The 23,656-nt window shown below is 41.4% G+C and overlaps 1 protein-coding gene across 1 annotated transcript; it reads left to right on the forward strand.

The window, feature by feature from the left end:
• The first annotated feature begins 4,712 nt into the window (after positions 1-4,712).
• LOC135250018 (transcriptional activator protein Pur-alpha-like) lies at positions 4,713-19,921 on the forward strand. Its single transcript, XM_064325813.1, has 2 exons — positions 4,713-4,844; positions 10,558-19,921. The coding sequence occupies exon 2, from the start codon at positions 10,649-10,651 to the stop codon at positions 11,498-11,500; it is 852 nt and encodes a 283-aa protein (XP_064181883.1). The 5' UTR covers positions 4,713-4,844; positions 10,558-10,648; the 3' UTR covers positions 11,501-19,921.
• Positions 19,922-23,656: the final 3,735 nt, after the last annotated feature.

Here is a 23,656-nt window from a genome sequence, read left to right on the forward strand (position 1 = left end):
GTTTACTGTGTATGTTACTTAGAAGATACATTCCTGTGACGTGAAAATACAAATCCACCAACAAAAACGCCAACATAAAGACTCTGTCACTGCACTGTGAAAATGAAGTCCTGTTGCAAAATTAGGTTTCTAACCGATCATATAGCCTGTTACATCAGCTGGTGCAGACTTTACCAAATATAAGATTTATAAGCACTGACACATGGAATAATGAAAGATCAAAATTTATTTCTCAATGGTCGTCGTTTCATATGAGATGACAAGAACGTATATTCTGTCAGCAATACGCGTGTCTTACTCTCAGGGTACCTGCGCACGTGTCTGTTCGCTAGTATATTAAGGTAAGCTGCAAATATTTAATTCGTTAAAAGAGCAGAACTGCAGGAACGCCCCACATATAGCAACCCGTTTGATATACGCCCTGAGATGTTTCACTTGTGTAGCTAAACAAAAGACAATTGTTATTTCGCTTACACGCATATGGCGTATACGAATTCATATATTATGCATATGAAACGTAATATAAGTGTACAAATACACCATCTAGCAATATAAAGCATTATCAGGCGCTTTCCACGGAGAAGAAGATCAGAGTAAACTTACCGCAGTCTTCGCACAAGATTCTCCCAACATCTTTTTTTAGATTCTTCCCACTGGTGTCTAGGGGAGCAAATGATGCCCTGAATACCAAGGGCTCGTCGGTTGGGTCCATGAAAAATATATATCTATGGTCCTTTTCCACTGTGGTGCACGGAGCCTCGGAGCCGAATTCCCCGACGGTGACGAGTTGCTCTCGTTCCAAACCACCGCTGTTCAACGGCCACACATCCAGGACTTTGACATTCACACTGTACGGCTCCGTGGAGACATTCGCAGGTACTGAATGCACCTTGCCTTCAATAACCACCGTTGATTTGTAAGCCTGGTCCTGCAGGGAATTTAAACTCGGGGAGTAGCAGGCGAAGGAGACCCCGATGACCAGCATGGAAAAATGTACTGAATCAAGCCTCATGCCTCCTGGTTTGGCTCCGGGGTTGCTGGTCGCGTTGCTGCAGTGCTCTCGGGGCTGTTGGGTGATGGTGATGGAGCTGAGTTGAAGTAGACTGTAAATAGGCTCCAGTAGCACGGCAAAGCGGCAGACCTTGCGTAAGTGTCCATGCCATCGGGATCTGTTGCTTTTTCCAATACAGTTTGCAATGGGGAAACACCAGCTAGGAACCGGAAACGGCGTAATGGTGCTAGGTTAGAAATCCTGTCTCTACATTCTATTAGAAAGTCATTTTAAAATGCTAGGCTTTCATAAATTCACACTGGATGGACGCTTCTAATACCATGGCTCCTGCAAGACGCCGCTATTCTGCCGTTACGCAGAGAATGTCATCGCTCGGGTGAGCGTCCGGTGCTTCAGTGGATGCAGCCTACGTTCGCCTGCACAGAAAAGCTCTGAATCGCTGCCATACGGGATTCGTTTTGTAGTACAGTCTCAGAATTTATAAAAGACTATTTTTTCCATCGAAAAGACAGCTTATGACATATTGTTTCGCCGGCGAAACACCGTGGGCTCTGCTCTGGTCCACCTCTGTCCTTCACACAGTGACTTAGGTGAGCATATTACCTGCCGGCTCGCAGCATCACCAACAGGAACTCCTTACAAAAATAATAGTTTGTAATAAACAGATAATTTGTGTGGTTGGTACAGACATATGATCGTATCGTATCAAACCCAAATGAATAAATCTATGGGATTATAGGACGCGTCTTAATCCTCTCTGAGTCCTAGTCTTGCAGAAAACATTCTCCCTGTAAAATTTACCGCAAAAAAACGGCTACTGCAATCCATACAGTAGAATGCAGGTTAGGCACGATGACTAGACTCTATAGCTTCGATTCCAAGTCAGTTTTGAACGAGTTTCTTGCTATTCGCTATTCATTTATATCTAGTATTCAGGTCACATTAGTTCAGCGTTTACCTCTAACAAGCATGGAGGAAGAAGTCAGTGTTACAAGATATACGTGAAGTTACACTGATTGTTCACAACGACACGGTGAATTTTACCATTCAAGCATGTATATTTACAACACTGAAGACGTTTTATTATTTGCATTTATTCACTCCCGTGAGATTACATAAATGTATCCTAAATTAGGCGTAAATGAAAACAATCGTAATAATTATGATTAATTATCCAGCAAATATGTCAAGTAAACAGGGTCAGTATTTGCTTGCAGGTGAAGTGCACTCATTCTGAATGCAGCACGAACGAAAAGATACAGAATACTGCAAGTAAACTGCCAAATATTTGCAAAGGGCGCCATCTGCTGTTGGCGCTACGCTAATTGTCTGGGCTTGTTTATTGGCTAGGGTGCAGGACCACGGAGAAAGAACTAGGCCAGTGGTAACCAATCATGTTCCTGGAGATCTATCTTCCTGTTTGTTTCAATTTCAATCGTATTTTGGCATACCAGATTCTACTAATTAGCATCTCAACAAAAATCTCAAGCCGTTGAATGAAGTGTGTTTTATTCAAGGTGGATTGAAATACTACAGGATTGGAACAGGAACAAGGTTGGTTACCACGTAACTAGGCGATTTTCAGACAACTGCCCTATATTTCCACACAAAATACAGCTAATCTAATTGTTTCAATGTCTTGTGTTTAATCTGATTTCTTCCTATTTTCTATGCAACCCCCCCCCCCCCCCATCCATTGGTTGTGAATATACAATAAGACCGCCCGAGCTTCTAAGATGCAAATATATTTAAAAGTGCATTTCAAACTGGAACCAAATAAGATGTATTCATATTTAACATCCTTCTCATTATTCGGTTTTTTTTGGGGGGTTTGGGTTGCCTTTCACTGTTCCTATCTAGGCCTAGTATAAGATTCTTCCTTCATTAATTGATAATGTAAAGATTCCTAAGTCAGAATTCCATTATTTTAAATGAATCCATTCCTTAATCCATTATACAAATGATAAAGATGATTTTGCCAACATGACGAAGACATCGCGCGTCTGACTAAAATAAAAGGTCATGACACTCACGAGTCCCAACCACGATTCTAAAGTTCAGGGCACGACTTCGCTTATTGCGTTCACAGTTACAAATATACAACACGATCTGAAGAGTGTATTTTGTGTCCTTGTTTAAATCCCGAGAATTCTTTGGGTCCACTTTTCTGGCAGAGTTTGCGGGCGAGGCGCTGTCCGTGGTCCTGAATCTCGGCACCTGTCTTCTCCACGGGAGATGTTTTCCCGAAAGGACCTCGTAATTAAGAAGCAGACTTTTTATTAACATATGTATTCGGTGTTTAATCAGATATAATCAGGATCAAGCCAGCCTTCAAATTCAGAACCGAAAAAAACGTTGACGGTGTCTTCGTTTCAAAAGTTTATCTAAACATCTAAGCTGAAAGTAGAAACGTCTAACTCCACTCATCGCTAACTGATTTAGAAAGCAGCTGGGAAAAAGGATCCTTTATTATTATTATTATTATTATTATTATTATTATTACTTTTTTCACTTGCGGGCTTTACTCAACGTTTGCTCTGAGGTACAATTGCGTACTATATTATGCCAGTTTTATGTACTCAGTAACTTTTGTTATTGTTCATCAGTTGGCATACACACGCGTCAGGTGTAGGTGTTGCCTGCCTGAAAGGTCGACTTAATTACTTGGGAAAGTCCTTCTAGGGAAATACTATCTTCTTTAACTAATTTAAAGAACACAATTGCTGGCTCTCCGTCTTGTGATACGATGAAATAACAGAACGACAAGTGAATAGCATGTGAAAGAAGATAAGAATTAGTGACCAGAGGGCGGTTTCCATGTTGCCAGTTAAAACATTCCCCGAAATGTGAATAGCAGAGATGACCATTTCGATGTAAGGTCTGACACAATCGGGAAAATATTACGTCCTTTATTAATGTAGGATAATGGCCTCTTGTAACAGGTCAATTTCTCACTGCACGGTTAAACGTTGAAAAACAAAACACAGCAGCTTACAGATTCGATGTACCGTATCAAACCAACAGGTTAATCTGATAAAGACAATAAATTGTATGTTATAAATTGATACAGTTTCGAAGCGTGGAACAGAACAGTAGAATAGCTCATCCTGTGGAAAAAATTGAAAGTATCACAAAAATCTAGAGGCAAGATGTTTATACGCTATCGTTTAACCCGTTTGCTATCTAGTTTGGGATAAGTAGGCTACAGGAATCACACAAAATAAAAATCTGACATATGCGTGGATGTGAAGTTATCTTGTTACCATGCAATTCAAAGTGCTTTTATAAGTCGCTCTGGATCTGAGCGTCAACTAAATAGTGCATAAAAACGAAATGTGATTTCGTACACAGCATACCCGGCTGTAGCAACTGCGATCTCTAGCAACCGAACCTGACTGTTAAAACAAGCAACAAGCAAATGTTATTGTGGCGGGCTACTTCTGCATAGCATATTGAGCTGTAACATAAAACAGAAAACGAATTAATATTTGAAATAACAGTAATACCGTTTTAAAATAAATTCTCACTAAAAGGCTGCAGTACCCTGCGAACCACAGCGCGTGGCGCAGGATCGCAGCATTTCCGGAGAATCAAACGCGCTGACATCAGAGAACAAGCGCGTGGCGTTGAGGCCCTGCGTGCCTCCGTCTCCATGCCACCACTCGCAGTTTCTTTCCGTCTTCTGAAGCGGCGGATCCTCGAAGATACGCCGCGTCAGCATCAGAAAAGGCCTCCCCAGCTCGCGTACTTCACAGCTCCCGTCTACAGTTCGTGTCTGCCTACCGCTAGCTGCGCAGCAGCTCAATAGCGCTCTGCCGGCAGACGTAACCGGGTAAGCTTTGCAGATTATTGTCACGCACTAAATCACATTTTAGCTGCGTAACAGAAAAAAACGCGAAATTATCTATTGCCGTTGTAACTTAAATAATGTAAGAAATTTGAAGACGCGTTGATCCCATTCACCCGACGTATACTATTCCGCTGAAATAGTCGATTTGAAGCACTAAATAAGTTTTCTAAGTGGAACCCCCTTCACCTTTTGTGCTAATCTGTAAGGTATTCAGCGTCAAACTTGTAGAGCACATGACTCTTTGACCTCTTGCTGCCAAGGAATACTGCGCGAGGACAGTCCGGAGGAGACAGGTGGACATTACCATGAACAAAAACGAGACGGTCTTCTCACTAAATTTAAGAGCGAGAGTTTGCTGGTTATAAAAAACGGAGATCTTACCCATAATTTATATTTATCCGGAATTCCCTTCGATTGTTGCGCAATAAACAAGCGCGCTAATTTAATTATTGACGACCTATAAACCGAGGGGTCCTCTTAAAGAAAAAGGGGTAGCCGCCTACATTTTTATCATCTTTAGTCTTAAGGATGAGGGACCTAGAGCTGTGTATTTAATTAATTAAATTATATTTACATTCACAAATATACAATATCTAATATATATGCATGTATACGTACACCACTTATGCCACATCAACTCTAAATATCAAAATACAGGTTAAGGTCACGAATTGGGTGGGAGAACCAGTGGATTATTCTACAAAAATTAGGCTATCAGGTACTATATTATTCTGCAACGATGTTTTTCAAAAGTTTAGATGTTATAGTTCCTGCCGTTAGTGTCAAATAACAGTCAGAACAACATTGCCACATCAACATCTGTGTCGGTTTGCAGGCCTGTAGGAGAATGTGTCCACATTCCGTTTTAGTTCATGCTTTAAAAAACGTGGCTTTCTATGAACAATTGGTCAGACTTTCTTCACTAAGCGCATACATGTCGTCCAAGCTTAGATAAACATGCTAAACATATACATGTGCTATACATGTCTTGGTGATATTCCAATCGTGTGAATGTTTCGTCTAGATCTAGCAACCTCGTATAAAATGTGTTCGAAGTTGGAAAATGTTCAGTAACAATGTTACTGGAGACTAGCACCTCAGTGCTGAAGGTATAGACTAATAGCCTATACTTGAAATATTTTCAAAAAATTGTTTTCCACAGTAAAATGGCACGCTTAATGTAGCCCAAATGCATTTAATTATTCCCCGAATGTTAAATATATCCGTCCATCAATTATTACGCATAACTGCATGTAATTAAAAAGAGGCTTTCGTCTAAATTCAGTTTATACGTATATAATATTCTTAGATGATCTTACAGCATTGAAAACAATCCGACTGAAATAAACCACGATTATGGCACAATACAAGTGCCATACATGCATACCTAACATACACGTTTACAATATAAAGATGCCAGGAATAAAATATATCATAGAGGTCTACTGGCAGGTACTTCTTGTGACATAAAAAATTATGGAATATGTTTGGAAGAATTTCCTGTCCGTGTTCGCAATAATGAATCATCCCCGTGCTAATTGTCTCTACAAGGGTTATATCAGCAACTGATATTATAGTTTTACATTTTTCTAGTAAAAAAAAAAAAAGTTTTTTTTCTAACAAATTGATTCATTCATCACTTCATGTTATTTTGAAATTTAAGTATATTGACTGGAAATAGACAACTAATACTTTCTTTAGCTATGAGGATACATAACCATTTGTTTTTATTCTGAACTACCTAAAATTTCTGGCCCCAGCTTTCCCCAAACCCCTGAAAAGGTTTTCAATAAAAAAACTGTCCTAACTGGCAAATCGTCGTACCTTCCATTCCTAACGCATAGGGAAGCTATGCGGTCGTTAAAGGAAAGATTGCAGCTCCAGCGTATACCGCTGCTTCCCGTGCGCAAAACACAGAATCGGTGAGTTAAACCATCACCGCCTGCCAGCTCACGTGACGCGGTAATTCAATATCAATAATGAAAGTGACAGAACTATTCATACAATTCAAATAGTAAACAAGTAAATTCAAAATAAACATACATAATGTAACTTGTAAATAATAAAGTAATTTATTGTTGCACACAATTAAATGTGTATATACTTGGCACGCTTTAATTCCCATAGAACTTTATTTTCGTTCTCAAATATTAGTTTATCAGCGGCAATAATCGGTTTTGTTCCACTATAGTAGTAGACTAGCTACTACATCGCATGTAACGTTTAATTCGCGTATAATGAAAAATTAATTTGCACCACAATAGTGCAAACTATTTCGTGCACTGACAGCAATAATAAAGTTAATTTATTTTATGCCCACTAGGCTATTTCGGTTGTTGCGTTATCGATTATTTTTTGGACTAGTCTATTCGGCATAGAAGAGACGCACTTATCCCTGGCTTCCATAGATTTGCTCTACGTGATGTTTTGGGAAATATTCGTTGAAATTTCACACGATTCATTTTAAAGACAGTTGTACAGGTTTATATTCCTTCTTTATGGGGTAATGGGACCCAGAGCGTTAGCAGACTTGATCGACTAAAGTTACAGGCGCTTGTAAAACAATAAAATGGAAACTCATGTACTCCCGTAACTCTTGCTAGGCTTCATCTTCTAATTGACCATGATTCGCCTAGCTGTATCTCTGTGTTCTGTTTCTGGTCTCTGAATTGTTAGTCAGAATAAAGAATATCATGTAATAGGACTCCACGCTTAACATTTTTTCCATGGAAGGAAGGTCATGTGCTCCTAAATTGAAAAATTTAAGAGCACACTAAAGCATCCGAATTAGTAGATGTGCTCCCAACTTATTTTTCCCAGCTAGCACACATCCATGTTCAGGAGTCACTGCTCCTAAAATGACAGCACTGTAGAGCCATTTGTAAAATGTAATATTAAATTTTAGATTTCGTTTTTTTTTTTTTTTCTCCATTTAAATTAATTTCTTATGGTAATTCATGATTAAGACGTCTGGTGAGTCACTATAATAGTCATTTTAGGCTATCGATAATAATCCCTATGTGGTCGTCATAGTTATGATTATGCTGTAATTAGCTGGAAAAACTATTATTGGGTCTAGTCTATACAAATTACTTTATATTCAAGAAATCAAATGTCTATCTACGTTGAAGTGATTGTATTTTTTTTTTTTTTTTTTACAGTTAAATGAACAAGTTCGGGGAATGTGGCCACTTGAACAAAACCTGCGAATCTCAGCTCTGTAGCCTACGTGCTTTTCGCCAGTTGTTTGCTGCCGGAAAAACGGCTCCCAAGAAGTTAATAGTTTACAAGACAACGTTTAATTTAGTGTAAATTATGCCAGTAAATTATTGCATTTCATTTTGTATTTTTTAACCATAGTTGTTATCAAACAAAAATACAAAAAGCTTCAAAAAAAAAAATACAAAAAGAAATAAAAAATAAATTGAAAGAAGGTGAATTAATCATATAAATATTTTGCACTAAATTTTGCACAGCACATTCATTCATAAAGATGTATCAGTCATTAAAGGATTACTTAAAATATGAATAAGATTGAAAACAAACAAATATTTATCAACTTTCTGTTTGAATGAAATGCAACACCTCCCATGTTATATAACATCTATTTCAGTTTTATTAGTCCTATATAATGTATTATAGATTACAATACATTATGTTATACATAATGCATAATGATATATATGTGTGTGTGTGTGTGTGTGTGTGTATATATATATATATATATATATATATATATATATATATATATATGTTATACAGAGTAGAATGGTATAGTTCATATTTTATTGTTATTATTATTATAATTATTATTAACAAATCAGTTTCCGACACTCTCGATTACACATCTCAACACTGTTTTCGTACTTAAAAATCTAAAGAAAATCGCCTTATTACGACGGCATCTTCACAACAAGCGACAATTATCCCTCAAAACGTGAAAGGTCCTGTTTGTCGTTTATTTCAGATAGCGTCCTAGCATCTCACGTTTAAACTACTGCTATCACTGCAATGACAAAAAGGCTTACAGGCCTTAATTCAGAAAATGTTTCCCAGGAACAGAAACAAGCCACAACATCTTTCGCTGTCTGCAATTCGTTATTCGTGTAAGTTTGCTGCCTACAATGGATGTATTTTTGCCGATTATAAATACCACAACTTGCAGAAAGGCCCGCTTCTGAATACATGCAGGCAATAGAGAATATGCGGGGAAACTCAGCAGTCAAAATAACACGTTTAATCAAGCTTTCTTTTCCGTGGGTTACATAAAAATATTTCTTAAATAAGAAGGATTGTTTAGCTTTGGCTTGTTGTACCCTAATTTCAAGGTTGACAGTTAAGTTACGGATAATTACACAGCCCAGAAAAAATGTAACAGCAAAAGTGCTATAGGTTTTTTATTCAAGTTCTCTTAGAAAATAAGATACTTGTTATTAAATAAGACGATGCACGTCCAACTTTATGATGCAACTCGGCGAAGAACAAAGGTTCAAATGGAAAATGATTGCACAGTCTTTGCTATTTCTATTTAACAAAATGGAACCAATGCTTCGGTACCGTGTGTTTTCTTCGTGGTTTAGGCTACTTCTGTGGAAGCCGGGATTGATAATGCTATTCAATAATCTTATCAAGGCCTGGTGTAAGAAATTGAACATGTGACAAAATGAACATAATTAGATACCGGAGATTTAACAGTTAAGAAATATGTCATACAAGGTGTCATAGAGGTGGAAAATACAGATTCAGAAAGTAAAAGGCATCCCCATTATTTTGTTTCAATCACCTGGATTTGCTATTTAGCACAATTCTTAAGCCAGGAGGTAGAACTAATTATAGAAATCAGTTGGCTGAGTTCATGGGTGGAAGAAACACGACTGGTCTTTTACTTTCTGAATCCTCGTGGACCTTTCCACCTCTGTACAAGAATAATCCATTGCAACCACAGCCAGACCTACAAAACAGCAATCAATTGTATACGTTTAAATAAAGAACCTGGGTCACGTGACAACAACAAAAGGCTTGAGATCATACTAATGTGTGTGCAATCTTACTGTCGAAGACTTGAAGACAACGCTATCAAAGGAAAAAGTAACAAATGAGTAATTAATGTGGCTTAATGTGGCACGATGATGAGGCTAACGTGTCATCTTATCAGACTTTTAATACTTGTATTGAATATGCGTTGGGGGCAGATTTAAGATAGAAGCAGCCAGCAAATAACTGAATTTTCATGGATTGTTTTAGGTCAGATACCATTGCCAGGAAACTGTTTTTGTATGATTTTTTATATGACGATGACACATGATGATAATAATCATAATTAATACTATTTGTTGTTGTTATTGCTGCTGCTGTTACTGTTGTATAGCCTATAGAGCAGGATAATTGCTGTTCTGCCTACCGTAAAAGGATGAGGCATAACAAATATCACTCATTTTCAATCCATTATTTTTAAATAAACTCATTTTATATATTTTTTTAAAATGAGCTCCTATAGAAACAGCCGAAATACAATGAAGTTAACACATCTTTGCAGATCGATTTTAATTAATGAAATATGGTGCATGGCTCAGCTAGAATAGTAATAAGATACACACTGAGTAACGTTGACGCATAACTGTTTGATTTTTGTGGCCTTGCAGATAGCAGGTGAGCCGCCCTCAAGTTCTGTTTTTCTTCTTGCGTCTGTCTGCAGATCTCGCGAGAACAGCGGCGTGGCTGGCTGGCAGTAGGTTTGCTTACGGGAGGCAGAGAGAGAGAAGGCAGGCAGGCGGGCAGGACGCATCATGGCGGACAGAGACAGTGGAAGTGAGCAGGGAGGAGCGGTCACAGGCCTGGGCGCCGGTTCCTTACACCCAGTGACCGGAGGGGCGGGTGCGGCTTCCGGACTGCAGCATGAGACCCAGGAGCTCGCCTCGAAACGGGTTGACATCCAGAACAAACGTTTCTACCTGGATGTTAAGCAGAATGCAAAGGGCCGCTTCCTGAAGATAGCCGAGGTTGGGGCCGGAGGAAATAAGAGCCGCCTCACTCTCTCCATGTCCGTAGCTGTGGAATTCCGAGATTACCTGGGAGACTTCATCGAACATTATGCCCAGTTAGGGCCTAGTAATCCGGACATAGTGCAGGACGAGCCCCGGCGAGCGCTAAAGAGCGAGTTTCTGGTGAGAGAGAATCGGAAGTACTACATGGATCTGAAAGAGAACCAGAGAGGGCGGTTTTTGAGGATTCGGCAGACGGTAAACCGGGGGCCCGGACTGGGATCCACGCAAGGCCAAACGATCGCTCTTCCTGCACAGGGACTTATTGAGTTTCGCGATGCTTTGGCGAAACTAATCGACGACTACGGAGTGGAGGACGAACCTGCCGAGTTACCGGAGGGCACCTCATTAACTGTAGACAACAAGCGGTTCTTCTTCGACGTAGGCTCGAATAAGTACGGGGTCTTCATGAGGGTCAGCGAAGTGAAACCGACGTATCGTAACTCCATCACGGTACCGTACAAAGTCTGGTCCAAATTCGGGAGTACCTTCTGCAAATACGCGGAGGATATGAAAAAGATCCAAGATAGACAGAGAGAGAGAAGGGTGTGCGATCTGCAGGAGGAAATGCACGGCGACGACGCGGAGGAGGATTGATAACTGCAGAGGAAATCGTGCAAAAAGTTATAATTAAAAACGTTACTGTAAACCGAAAGAAACGTAGAATTAAACTGTTAACTGTTTAACTCCAAGGGAGCGCCACCTACGAAACCCTACGAACTGACAGTTAAGACTTGATGTCACTCATCGCTGGATGTTTACCCACTTACCCACCATTAAACAGTAAGCAGCTGCTAAACAGAGTAATAACATTATATATGAACTATTTCCTACTTGATTAAAATTATAAAGAAAGGAGCGTTTATTTCCCTAATTAACCAAGAACTTTTATACACGTTCGAGCTATTAAAATTGGTGCAATGTTCAAATTGAAATATTGCCGAAATGTATGAGGAGTAAGTCCTTTCGTGTGAGCTAATATTCGAAATCAGCACAAAGAAGATATTTTGGAACACCTTTTCTAACCAAAACGTTAAACCTTTTTGAAAGAGGTTACCAGTATACTTGCCACCCCTTTTACCTGTGAGTAGATGTGTATATACTATATATATATATATATATGTATATATATATATATATATGAGGGCTAGGCATGTTGTCGGAGTTTTATTTAAATGTTATGCAGCCGTTCGTAGAGTTCAAAGTAAATAGATCAATGACAGAAGTGCTCTGTATTACAGTATGCATAGCTTCAGAATCCCACAGGTATTCAACTGGTCAGTAAATCTTATATATCGAAATGGATACATTTAAACTTTAAACCTCCGGCTTTTAAAATAATTTATCCATTTTATTGGGTTTTGTTTGCCTTTATTTTAAATGAATATGTCAGAGTACGAGGGGTGTTTGTCAGCTCGTCATGCACTGTGTATAAACGTGTTTGTTGTTTTGATACGCAAGTCAGTGACAGCATGCAGGAATGGCCGGGCCTAATGAACCACCACCTACGCTTTGTTGCTATAATTATGAAAATTATAACTATTATTGTCCATGTTGAACCCTGTAAGATATGGTCCACTGAAATTCTGAGCAAACTTTAAAAAAAAGAAGAAAAAAAGGTAATTACATGATTTTGTGAATCAGATTTAAACCCTCGCGAAATACTCACGTTTTCTGTGGGAATTTTTAAAAAGCGTGAAACGCAACGACACAATTTAGGTCCTATAACGAGAGATAGAAAGTGAAGACAGCACTGAGAACGCACAGGCAGTGTGTGAGCTGTACGGATCATCCTCTACAACGACCTGGTGCCTTATACACTTAGCACGTTTACATGCTGGTTTGACGATTTGGGTTGCTGTTTGTTTTTTGTTTGGGTACTACTTCGTTCGCCACCCGCACAACTTGGGGCGGACGGTGTTTACTGGATGTTTAAAAAAAAAAAAAAAAACCCAAAGAAAGACAAGCTTTTGTTACGTTTTGTTTTATTTAGGTTTTTTTAATCTTTCACCCCCCACCTTCCCATGAAAAGCAGTAAAATAATTTCCCAGTTCTTATGCTTAAATATATAACATTAACAAAAACGCGATTGAAGGCCTAGCCTTCAGGCACGGTGTGAGCAAGGGGTGCAAGTATGCAGTGGACGTTAACGCAGAGAAATTAACGTTTATATAGCCTTCGGTGTTGTTTCCTGTATATAGACCAGTGGCTAGGGCAGTATATACATTTTGTAAAGTCGCTAAAGATCTCAATAGGGTAATTAATTACCATGTTTCACTGTAATTTAAAGTTTGTTTTTATTTAACCCCTTCCCACCCTCCCCAAGTGTATCTCTAACTTCTTTTACTTTTTTTCAAGCATCTTACTCACAAGGGTCACTTTCAGAGATACATTTCATTACTGTGTGCAATATTGTATGTGCCAATGGTGGCAATATATGTATTCAGATTAAATGTAATATTAATATCTAAAAGCATGAGGCTGAATCCTACCTTATTTTTGTTCTCTAAGGAAGCAAAGCCTTTATTTGTCTTTGATTTTTTTTTTAAATAAAAAAGGCCAAGATTTTAAGATAGCAAATTATGTTCCCATAATCCCTGGCTGTGGCTCGCCTGGCCTGGACGAGGCGGAGCATGCTCGAACACATCGAGGTGAGCGAGCAAGATGGCCGCACCTCCGCCATCTCCCACCTCCGTTGGGGACCCTGTACGAAGTTTTGCTGTGCCTTGCGTTGGAAACGGGCCCCGTGTGGACGGCACAAAAGTTTCATGGGTGTCGCTGCCTCGACTCACAGTGGTACACATAAGGACCAATTCCCGGAAAGCCGACTTCTGTCTCTCGTTTGAGATCCTTCCAGAAGTTTGTTTTTGTGCTCCTCGGTCCGGGGGCTAACGTACCGATTTTATTTCCCTTGAGGTCAGAGCTACCAGCATAAAGCTTTCTGTCCGGGGCAAGGCATCTGACCACAGGTTTGGGTCCCAAAAGAACAAACTGTTTCCGAGACGTTTTGGCTACGACCAGAGAAAGCAGCGGTCCACTGTGAGCAGCTCCCTCAGCAGTGCGCTGCAGTACTGCAGCATTGGCTCTAGGGGGAGATAAAGCCCAGCCAAGTATTCACAGCCTTTTCAAACAGTGCCTATTCAGCAGTTTCTTGTCTAGCCGATTTGCGTGGGTTTCAGAACAAGGTTCGCTGAATAACTTATTCAGTAATTAGGCTCGCTCATATACTGTATGATTTCAAGTACGTTCTATACAGTTGAATATTAATTCTGTTTAGGAAAGAGATTATTTTCAGTTTTTTTTTTTTTTGCCCCCCCAATTTTCTTTCACCCTGTGTCCCGTTCTGAAGGAGATATGGCCCATGAGAGTGTGAAAAGGGCGAGACGTAACGGCCATGTGAAATAATTCCTTCGTTAAAACGCGTCCTGTTTATAGATTTATAGGCAGGTTATAGGTTTATGTTTTTTTGGGGTTTTTTTTTGAAGAGTGTATAGAATCATTTATTATCATTTGTGACGTGGTCACAGAGGACCAAGTAAAGCTCACTGCTATGCCTAAGCTATCCGTGGGTTCGGGTTTATGAAGTGCAGCAACGTCACTCCCCCGAGCAGCGCTGTTGCTATGGGGATGACGTGTGCGCGGTTTTGCCCTGTTTTTTGAGCGAGACGCCTAGCGCGTCGCCCGATCTCTGGGTGAAAAGCGCGCGCGCGCGTGCGTTGCCTGGGCTGAGACGCTACCTGTGTGCAGCGCTTACGGTTTAGCGATCCCTGGGGGGGCCGGACAGAGGAGGCCGGCGGTACGGCTGAACGGCGGCCAAATGAGACGTTAGCGTGTGTGGGAGCTTGTTCCTGGAGGAGGGCCGGAGTGGGTGCAGGTATCTGTTCCACCAAATATCCCCCCCCCCCCCCCCCAGCTCAAGCTCAGCTCGTTTAGACGCATCCAATACAACAACGGCGTTTTGAGATTAGCCTAAACCACAGCAAAATGTCTCACGCTTGGGACACAGGAACGGTAATCGACTGCCATACAAGAAATGTGTGTCGCGAAAACGTTAGCTCAAGTAAACGTCGGGCTTTTTGAAAGCGGAAGCTGGCATGAGATCCAGATGTGTCCCTCTCCTCCTCCACGGCGGAGTTGGCGGTTAGCCTCGTAGGAAAGCGAGCCACTTTTTTGTGAATCTTGTTGGCGAGACTTTGGGGAGGGCTGCCCTGTAAGTCAGACACTCACGAGCTGACCCGTGTCTCTGTTGCACTAAATCTTCATTTCTCTCGAGAGCTTTCATGGGGACATCAGATTAAACGTTGAATCTCTGAGCGCCTTTAGCCGCTAAGCTAAGGCCCTCATTTTCTGTCTGCTTTCTGTTACCTTTTTTAAAAAGGATTTTCTCTCTTTTAATGTGCAGGGCGTATTGAATAAGATATTAGCGTTATTATTTGTAACAGTCAGACATTTAAAATATTCTTGCTTGAATGTGTTTGTGTTTTTTTTTTTTTGGAGTGTCAGTTCAAGGATGGCTATTTGGGTTTCCTCTTCACCCATCTCATTTCATCTGGATTTGTTTTTGTTATTCCACCAGTTTTTAAATTATTTTTTTCTTTTTTAATCTTTGACTGTTGAAGTTTCAGAGGCTTTCGGTCTTTAGTGCAGACTGATGCTTTGATGCTTTCATGCTTTTGATCAGTGACACTCAGACCTCTCGTGTGGCCCTACCCCCTCTCTGTAGCTGTCCGCGACAGGGGCCAAAAAACACGAACCCACAGTTTGCGGTTCTTTTCATGTGAAAGGTATGCACGTGTATGCGTGCATGCGCAGGTGTGTGCGTGCACGCACGCGTCTGTATGCATACGTTTGCGTGATTGTCAGTACGGTTGGGCCAGTGTCAGAGCAGAGCGTTCATATTGTGAACTGAAAGCACTATGTGATATAGAATGATGTTGTTGGCATGGATACAGCAGATGTATGCACCTCACATAACCGATGACGTCGTTTGCAGTCTTCTGTGGCTATTTCCTCAGCACATTCTGAGATTCTTTTTTTTTTATGCCACTCGTAAATATACCCACAGATAACTGCTTAGTAGTATTGCAGTTAAACTCACTTTGACTGTTACATTACAAATGTGTGTATTTACTAGTACATCCCTATTGGTTATATTAGTCTAAGTGATCTGACATTAAGTCTTGGAACCAGCCAGTTAGCGGCAAGTAGAATTCTCTGGCCAAAGACAGATTTTTTTTTTTTTTTTTTTTACATTGTGAACTGCAACTACAGCCTATATCATATGAAAAAACTTGATACATATTGCACAGCCCACCAGTCGCACAGCCTGTTGCTTAGCCAGCTATAGCCTTTCATTAAGAAGTACTGCCATGTCGGTTTTATACTGAACAGCCAGCTGTAAAAGAATTGCTGTGTTCTCTGCCACGCTAAAACATCTCGCTGTGTAATGCCATGCTTTCTGGAAAACTCCACTGAAGGAACTGACATAAGAGGCGGCTCCTCCCCCAATCATTTGCCTGCTTCCTGTACGCAATGTCACCTGTGCAGCCACCCGCTGCTCAGTAATAATAAAAGTCAGACGACAGTCACAACAGTGCTGCTGCGTCGACTTTTTCTTTTCTCTTTCCGGCAGAACTGAACACAACATTTATTTGATTATACTCTTTAGGCAGAGGGTCACCTTCCTCTCTTCCTCTGATAATCAGTCTAAACAAGTTTTATCATCCCCTCCCCCTTTCCCCAAAAACATTAGACAAACCACTTGCAGCTGTGCTGTAGGTTTGGCGTACTGTCGCATATTCCCCTGCCCGATTACAGCACAAACTGACCTCCGTTTAGCTGGCTTCTGATTGGGCACGTTGTGGAGCAGTGACCCTTCCAGTTTTCCCTCTCCTGCAGTTGTGATGGAGTGGGCTCATAACACCGGTAGTGTTGAGTAGTTCTCACTACCTCAGGTGTAGGCTAAGGTGTGGGATTGTTGGACAGGACATAGGCTAGTAGGGGGAGAAAAAAATGTATTGAGATCTATTCTCAGTCCAGCCTCTGTGAAGTGCAATCTTAGAACACCAGAAAAAAAATGGCAGTACCTGCTGATGTGACTGTGACAGAAGTTAGGAAGCCACAGTTCAGTTTTTATCATTTTTACAATACAACTTAAGACATATTTCACTGCATAGAAAAAAAAGAAGCATTTTATTTATTTATTTTAAACCTTACTGCCCAACTATATGTTTTGTTTGGGGGGGTGTTTGGGGTGTAGGGGAACGCACAAATCGAATCTGGCTTTTAACTTGTTCCCACACATGAGCAACAGAAGTCTGAGCATCACTGATCGAGCACAGTTTAAAGTATGTGTGGAATCTGGAGAATAGTTTGCCTCAACCTGATGTGGGCCTACCGCTCAGCCAATCACAGCACTGTGGGCGTGTCTTATTCCAAACTTTCCTTTTGTGTTTCTGGAAATAAACAGTCTTTAGATAGTACATTTAAGGAGACCTGCAACTGCCCGTCTGCCGTTTCCCTGGCAACCTTTTTGCTGATTTGCGATGTGCTCGCTACCTGCATGAAAGATGCAAATGAGATGGGGGGGGGGGGGGTTACCGGTAATAATCATAAACAGCTATGTATGGGCACAAAAGCAAGCTGTCGAAAATGGAAAAAGGAAATACAAATTACACTTTTTCCCCTCCATCTGAGGGGGTTGTACACAGATTGTAGAATAGTAGTTCTTTGTCTGAATAATCCTGTTTTAATATGTGTTATGCTGCCTGGCTCAATGAAAAGAATAATTACAGATGTTAACAAATGTAGACCTATTGTTTCTTAACTATTGTCACTTTAAAAGGTGCTACTGTTTCTTTGGTGCTGTGTTGCAGTTGGGTTTTGTAAACAGCTGAAGGTGATCTGTTAATATAAAGGATTATATATAATATAAAATCTGCATACGCACGTCTTTGTGCTGTCTTCTTGTGCCTTCTAAAGGCCAATTCCAGAGTAATGGGTGGTTGAAAACTTATGAAGAGATCTCACACAACTGTTACCGAATAATCTACAACGACATTTTCAGACGAATCACAGAAAATACGAACATCGCACCGGAGTATCGGACTATAACCGTAGGCTTGCCTCCATTAACCGTTCACTCCCCGGTGAACCGCAGTGAACCACGTCCATTTCGTAAATGTCGAAGGACAAGGCGATGTCGTTGGCGACACACAAGCTAACAAAAGGCAAGTCTATTAACGCCACGGCGCTGTTGCTCCCACGGCTAACTCTGGCGGGCGCGCTTACGCCCGTTCTCTCTCGTTACGAGTCGCTCCTGGGGCGAGAGAACGCCCGCTAAGCTCGCCCGCTAACCGGAGGTTAACGCAGCGTCTACGGCCAACGCGGCGGCCACGAGCTCAAGCTAACAATCACTGTGGCGCGCCAGTGCGGACGCTAAAGCAGAAGCCGCTGCTTAGTAACAATGACCTGTTCTTACACAGGGGGGCGTCTCAGCTGCGGGACCGCCGCAGTCCTGCACATTGTTTTATGTTTACCATAAAAGGTTTAAAAATATCCGATAGACCATGAGCGTGTGGTCACCTGCACTAGTTTAGTCTCTGAAACGGCCATTTTCCGGTTATGTAATGGAAGGAAGGGTCGGACAGGGGGGAGACCGATGCATCTGTCGCACTCCACTACCAAGTTTCAGTTGGTATCCCAGAACACCAAGCGGTTGGCCGGCTGAATTGGTCTGTCTGCCTCTCTTGGATGGCGCGGAACTCCTTACAGATTCAACTGAAGATGGAGTCTAACTCCATACATTGACCATGGATCGGTTTTCTCTGTTTTCTCACATGGTGGTTGGTAATTGGATTAGGACTGGCTGAACTGTTCTGGGATTGGTGGGTGGTGGTTGATGATTGGATTAGGATTGGCTAAAACTGTTCTGGGATCTGTTCCCCTCCCACCCACCGATATTGGACTGGACTGGTATGGACTGCTAATCCTACAGGTCAGGGGTTTTGGGTGGAAGTCAATGGAGGACAGGTGTTCTGGGCTCAGCCATTGTAAATCAGAGAGCCCAGAACAGACTCGTCTTCCACGTGATTTACAAACGGAAAAGGGCAGCGGATTCTGTGCCAAATTCCTGTATGCACCTGTGGTCACACAGGTGCATGCATGCATGTGTGCGTGCAGAGCATCATAGGACACATGGCTCAAGGCACAAGGAGAACACTGACCAATCCTGACGCAGCGTGCACCAGCCCCTCCCCCTTTTCCTTTTACGAATCACACTGGAAGTCTCAAGACTTCTGACCTGAGGTGTGATAGGGTTTTGCTCGTGTGCGTTGTTCACCTCAATGAACAAATCAAAAGTATACTGGAAAAAAACTTAAATATTGTAGTTATTTTTTCCTTAGTATTTTGTACTCACAGAGAGAGCTGAAAACAGGTGGATAAATACTTGCACTTTAATATATTAAGAAAATACTGCATATTATTTTTGATAGGGGATCTTACATTCAAACTATAGAAAATACACTTTCCAGGCTTTGTCTCATTGCTGTTGGACAGGAATATATCAAGCTCTTCTACTTTCTGAAGTGTATTGTCTGTGTTCTGAAAGGTTTATTAAAGTAACTTGCATGATGTAGTAACAGTGTTCCAACTGTAATTATTTTTAGTTGGCAAAAAAAGAAAAAAAAACATTGTCAGACTAAAACTGTGATGATAACTCCATGTATTCATGCTTTACTTCAGTCATACATTCTAAAGCACTTCTTGATGATTATTGCCTTTCCCAAAATGAATATGGTGCTCAAATTGGCTTAGAAACCCTTCCGTCTTCACGAATACCTTCATCCTTCCGTCTGTGTGTTCCTTGCTGTTTTCTGTGTTTTCACAGCCTTATTAAATTTTCTTTAAAACTTTGACGGTACCAAGTGTGTTTTTGTAAATAGATTTTAAGTTTCAAAGCATTTTTTTCGTCTGAAAATGACTAATAATTGCAATAAAAAGTTCATTTCACCCAGACTCTTGTCTCTTGCTGAATATCTGAAAGAAGCATTAAATAATGAGATGTGATTTTTAACATCCTCCAGACAAGCTGACCGCTCGTCAGTCTTAGACCTTAACTCTGCCGATTATCAATTCTCCACAGCTACACATCCAGATCCAGTTTGTGGTCAAACCACTTCACAGGTCAGACTATGCCACCGTCCGGATTCTATACCAAACCACGCAGCCAATCCACACACTGGCACAGTCCGGATTCTATACCAAACCACACAGCCAATCCACACACTGGCACAGTCTGGATTCTATACCAAACCACACAGCCAATCCACACACTGGCACAGTCTGGATTCTATACCAAACCACACAGCCAATCCACACACTGGCACAGTCTGGATTCTATACCAAACCACACAGCCAATCCACACACTGGCACAGTCCGGATTCTATACCAAACCACACAGCCAATCCACACACTGGCACAGTCCGGATTCTATACCAAACCACACAGCCAATCCACACACTGGCACAGTCCGGATTCTACACCAATCCACACACTGGCACGGTGCCTTAATAGAATGAGCCAAGCATTAGCCGCTGTACGCCACTTACTCTAAACCGCTTTATCTTCCTTTCTGAGAAATATTTTGAGCATTTCTACATAATCCCTTCCGAGAGAATGCGTCCCATGCAAAAAGGAAATAAACACCATGCGGAGGTACCCATACAGCCAATGCTCTCCCGTTTGGAAAGGCCGCATTAGGAACATGACATCAGCGCGTTTGCTTATTTTGGGACGCCACGGCAGCGAAGCGAGGCACCTGCAGGCCGTCCCTTCCGAGAGCTTTTATATACGGGCCCCAGGAGGCGGGCAGCGGCTTTGTTCCGAGGACGGTTTGAGGTGGAGCCTGGTAGCTAGTGGGCTAGGTGTTTCTTTTTTTTTTTTTTTTTAATTATTGCTTACTGTTGGGCTACAGAGTCCGGTTCGGACGCCATTTGCAGAGTGGGCATGTTTTGCCCCAGCACTCATTTGTTTTCTTATTTATTTGGGATTGGAGGGGGTTGAAATACATACCCCCCCCCCATGAACTGCAACATTGTAGGGGGGTCCAGGGGCATGCCCCCTTGAAATTTTTTTTTTTAAAGAACAGCTGTGAACAACTTTCTGGTGAATTATAAGGAGGAAATAACTTCAGACTAGTGATTAATATAACACAACTATGACATGAAATTCCCATCTTTATTATATGAAATGATTTTGTAATATTGGGGGGGGGGGGGGGCTGTGTGGTCATAGACACCCTCCATACTCCCCCAATAAATTATGCCTTTGCTTCATAAATATTTTCACTCACGGGGGAACGTACACAGGAACAGCCTGAAACCAAAGTAAGGCCCGCCTCCTCCCCACGTACATCTGCAGAGTCGTCCCCTTTTGTTTTATGTTTCATGAGTAAACTTAACCACTTCAGCCGTGACGTTCCACTCCGCTGGGCACCAGGTTAGGCTCCCCGCCATCACAGTTAGGCTATATGGGGTCACGGAGTGGGTCATGACACACGCTTTATATCAAAAGGAACATTTTTAATCATTTCCTGGTTATACTTTTGACAAAAGGAAGTATACGTCTTTGTTGTCTGCCTTAATGAACGCCGCAAATGCAAGAAAAAAAAGTGATTGCACAGGGTTTTTAATTAAAACAACAACTCAAGCTAAAACAACAACTCTCCCACTGAAAATAATCCAACACACTTCCAACAGACAAGCATTATTGTTCAGCCTATTGAGTTCAGCCTTGCCAACCCATCATGTTGTCTCTGAATTTGCACTGTTTTTGTAAAATCTGACTATATAGGCCCCACATATAATAATAATCCTAAAGTAAATAATAGCGGGTCTTCTACAGGTAGCCTAACAGTTAGGCTTGGAATTTATAAATGGACTAGGCCTACATTAAATGGTAAATGGACTACATTTATATAGCGCTTTTATCCAAAGCGCTTTACAATTGATGCCTCTCATTCACCAGAGCAGTTAGGGGTTAGGTGTCTTGCTCAGGGGCACTTCGACACGCCCAGTGCGGGGATCGAACCGGCAACCCTCCAACTGCCAGACAACCGCTCTTACCACCTGAGCTAGACAGCCATTTTGTGAAAAGAGCAACTCGTGTAAGAGTGCGATTAAGAAAGCTAATTAGTCCAGCAGCACTCTCTCTCTCCACTTTCACTCACTTTTATCTCTCGACTTGACTCAAGATGACCGATGACCGATGACATGACTGGCATATCTGATCTACCTTTCCCTTTCCCGACAGGAGCGGTTATGATGTCATCGATACTGATTTTCACTTTCACTACTTGTATTTGTTTGGGTTTACATGATGTCACAGGAACAATGGTTGCATCAGCTCACCCCACTGGGGTTTTTGGCACTATATAAGCTAATAGCTAACTGCTAACAGCCACTAGCAAAAATAAACCATTTTAAAAGGACTCATTTTAGCTAGTATGAGGCCGTGTGAAAGATCCTGGCCGCTGGTAAATGAACTTTCAGTTTTGTAAGTTTTGTACAGCATGGATATGTCACACAGTCCACTATGGGGAATTCTGCACAACAGTACACCAATCTCTGATCAGCACCTCCTTGACAGGAAGCTGATGCACGCACGCGCACACACACACACACACACACACACACACGCGCGCGCGCGCACACACACCAAAGCAGTACTGGGAGGGGCGCTTGATGCTTACACTTCTCCACAGCGTACCCTTGGGTCGAGTAACTGAAGTGGTTGCAGCAGTCATTGATTATCATCCTGCTATAATGCTCCCATTAATATCTATTCTTTGCCATTAAACATGAATTACACATCAGATCAGAGCTCTGCTAGTCACTTTGGACAGGCGAACAAATACGTGACTGACTTACAAGTTTAACGCCTTGGTGCAAGCCTACAAGGTAGCTCCTCCATACGACCAACAAATCCTCAAACCCTACACCTTGGCTAGATCCCTCTCTCTCCTGGAACCACCAGGAAAGTCCCACCTGCACTGGCTCCACAGTGGTGGAATGAAATTCCCAAAGTGGTCAGGACACATCTTCTCACCCACCTGTTCAGACGGCAACACAAAATGCTCACTCCTTTCATATTCATTTAGCTTACTATGTTATACAGTTGTACGTTTAAAATTTGTACTTTGGTCCACAGTTGGAACAAATGAACTTGCACTACTGCTTTAGTGATGTTGTATCTTTACTCACTGGTCTGGGAACGTTGTTATCCAGGCCAAGCATAAAACGGCTTATAATAATTTGGTTAATATATAATCCATATTACAAATGGGCTATCTCTGGTACAGTCTGCTTAATTAATTACAGCAACGTCAGCAAAAGACCCTGGTTAAAATCAAGGAAGCAATCGTTTCCTAGTTCGGAGTTCCACTGACGCATGCAGTAGGCATACCAGACATCTGTTAAGACATAATATTACGGGATATAAAATCTCATTTATATCCATTCACATTAATGAATTTATTCTTTCCAGCATATGTGGTTCATAGAACAGGAATTCAGATATTAAGTCTAAATGACCAAACAATCCAATTTACGATTTAAACTGAGTGATTTAAACTTGAGTAATTTATGGTGCAAAATGCAAAGAGCGCTAAAATGCTTGTTGGATAACCCTCATTGGTTTATAGGGGAAACTCTGGCAAAACAATTTTTAGTGACAGAAAACACCAATGCCCC

This window comes from Anguilla rostrata, chromosome 3 (assembly GCF_018555375.3).
Source record: "Anguilla rostrata isolate EN2019 chromosome 3, ASM1855537v3, whole genome shotgun sequence".
Taxonomy (NCBI): domain Eukaryota; kingdom Metazoa; phylum Chordata; class Actinopteri; order Anguilliformes; family Anguillidae; genus Anguilla; species Anguilla rostrata.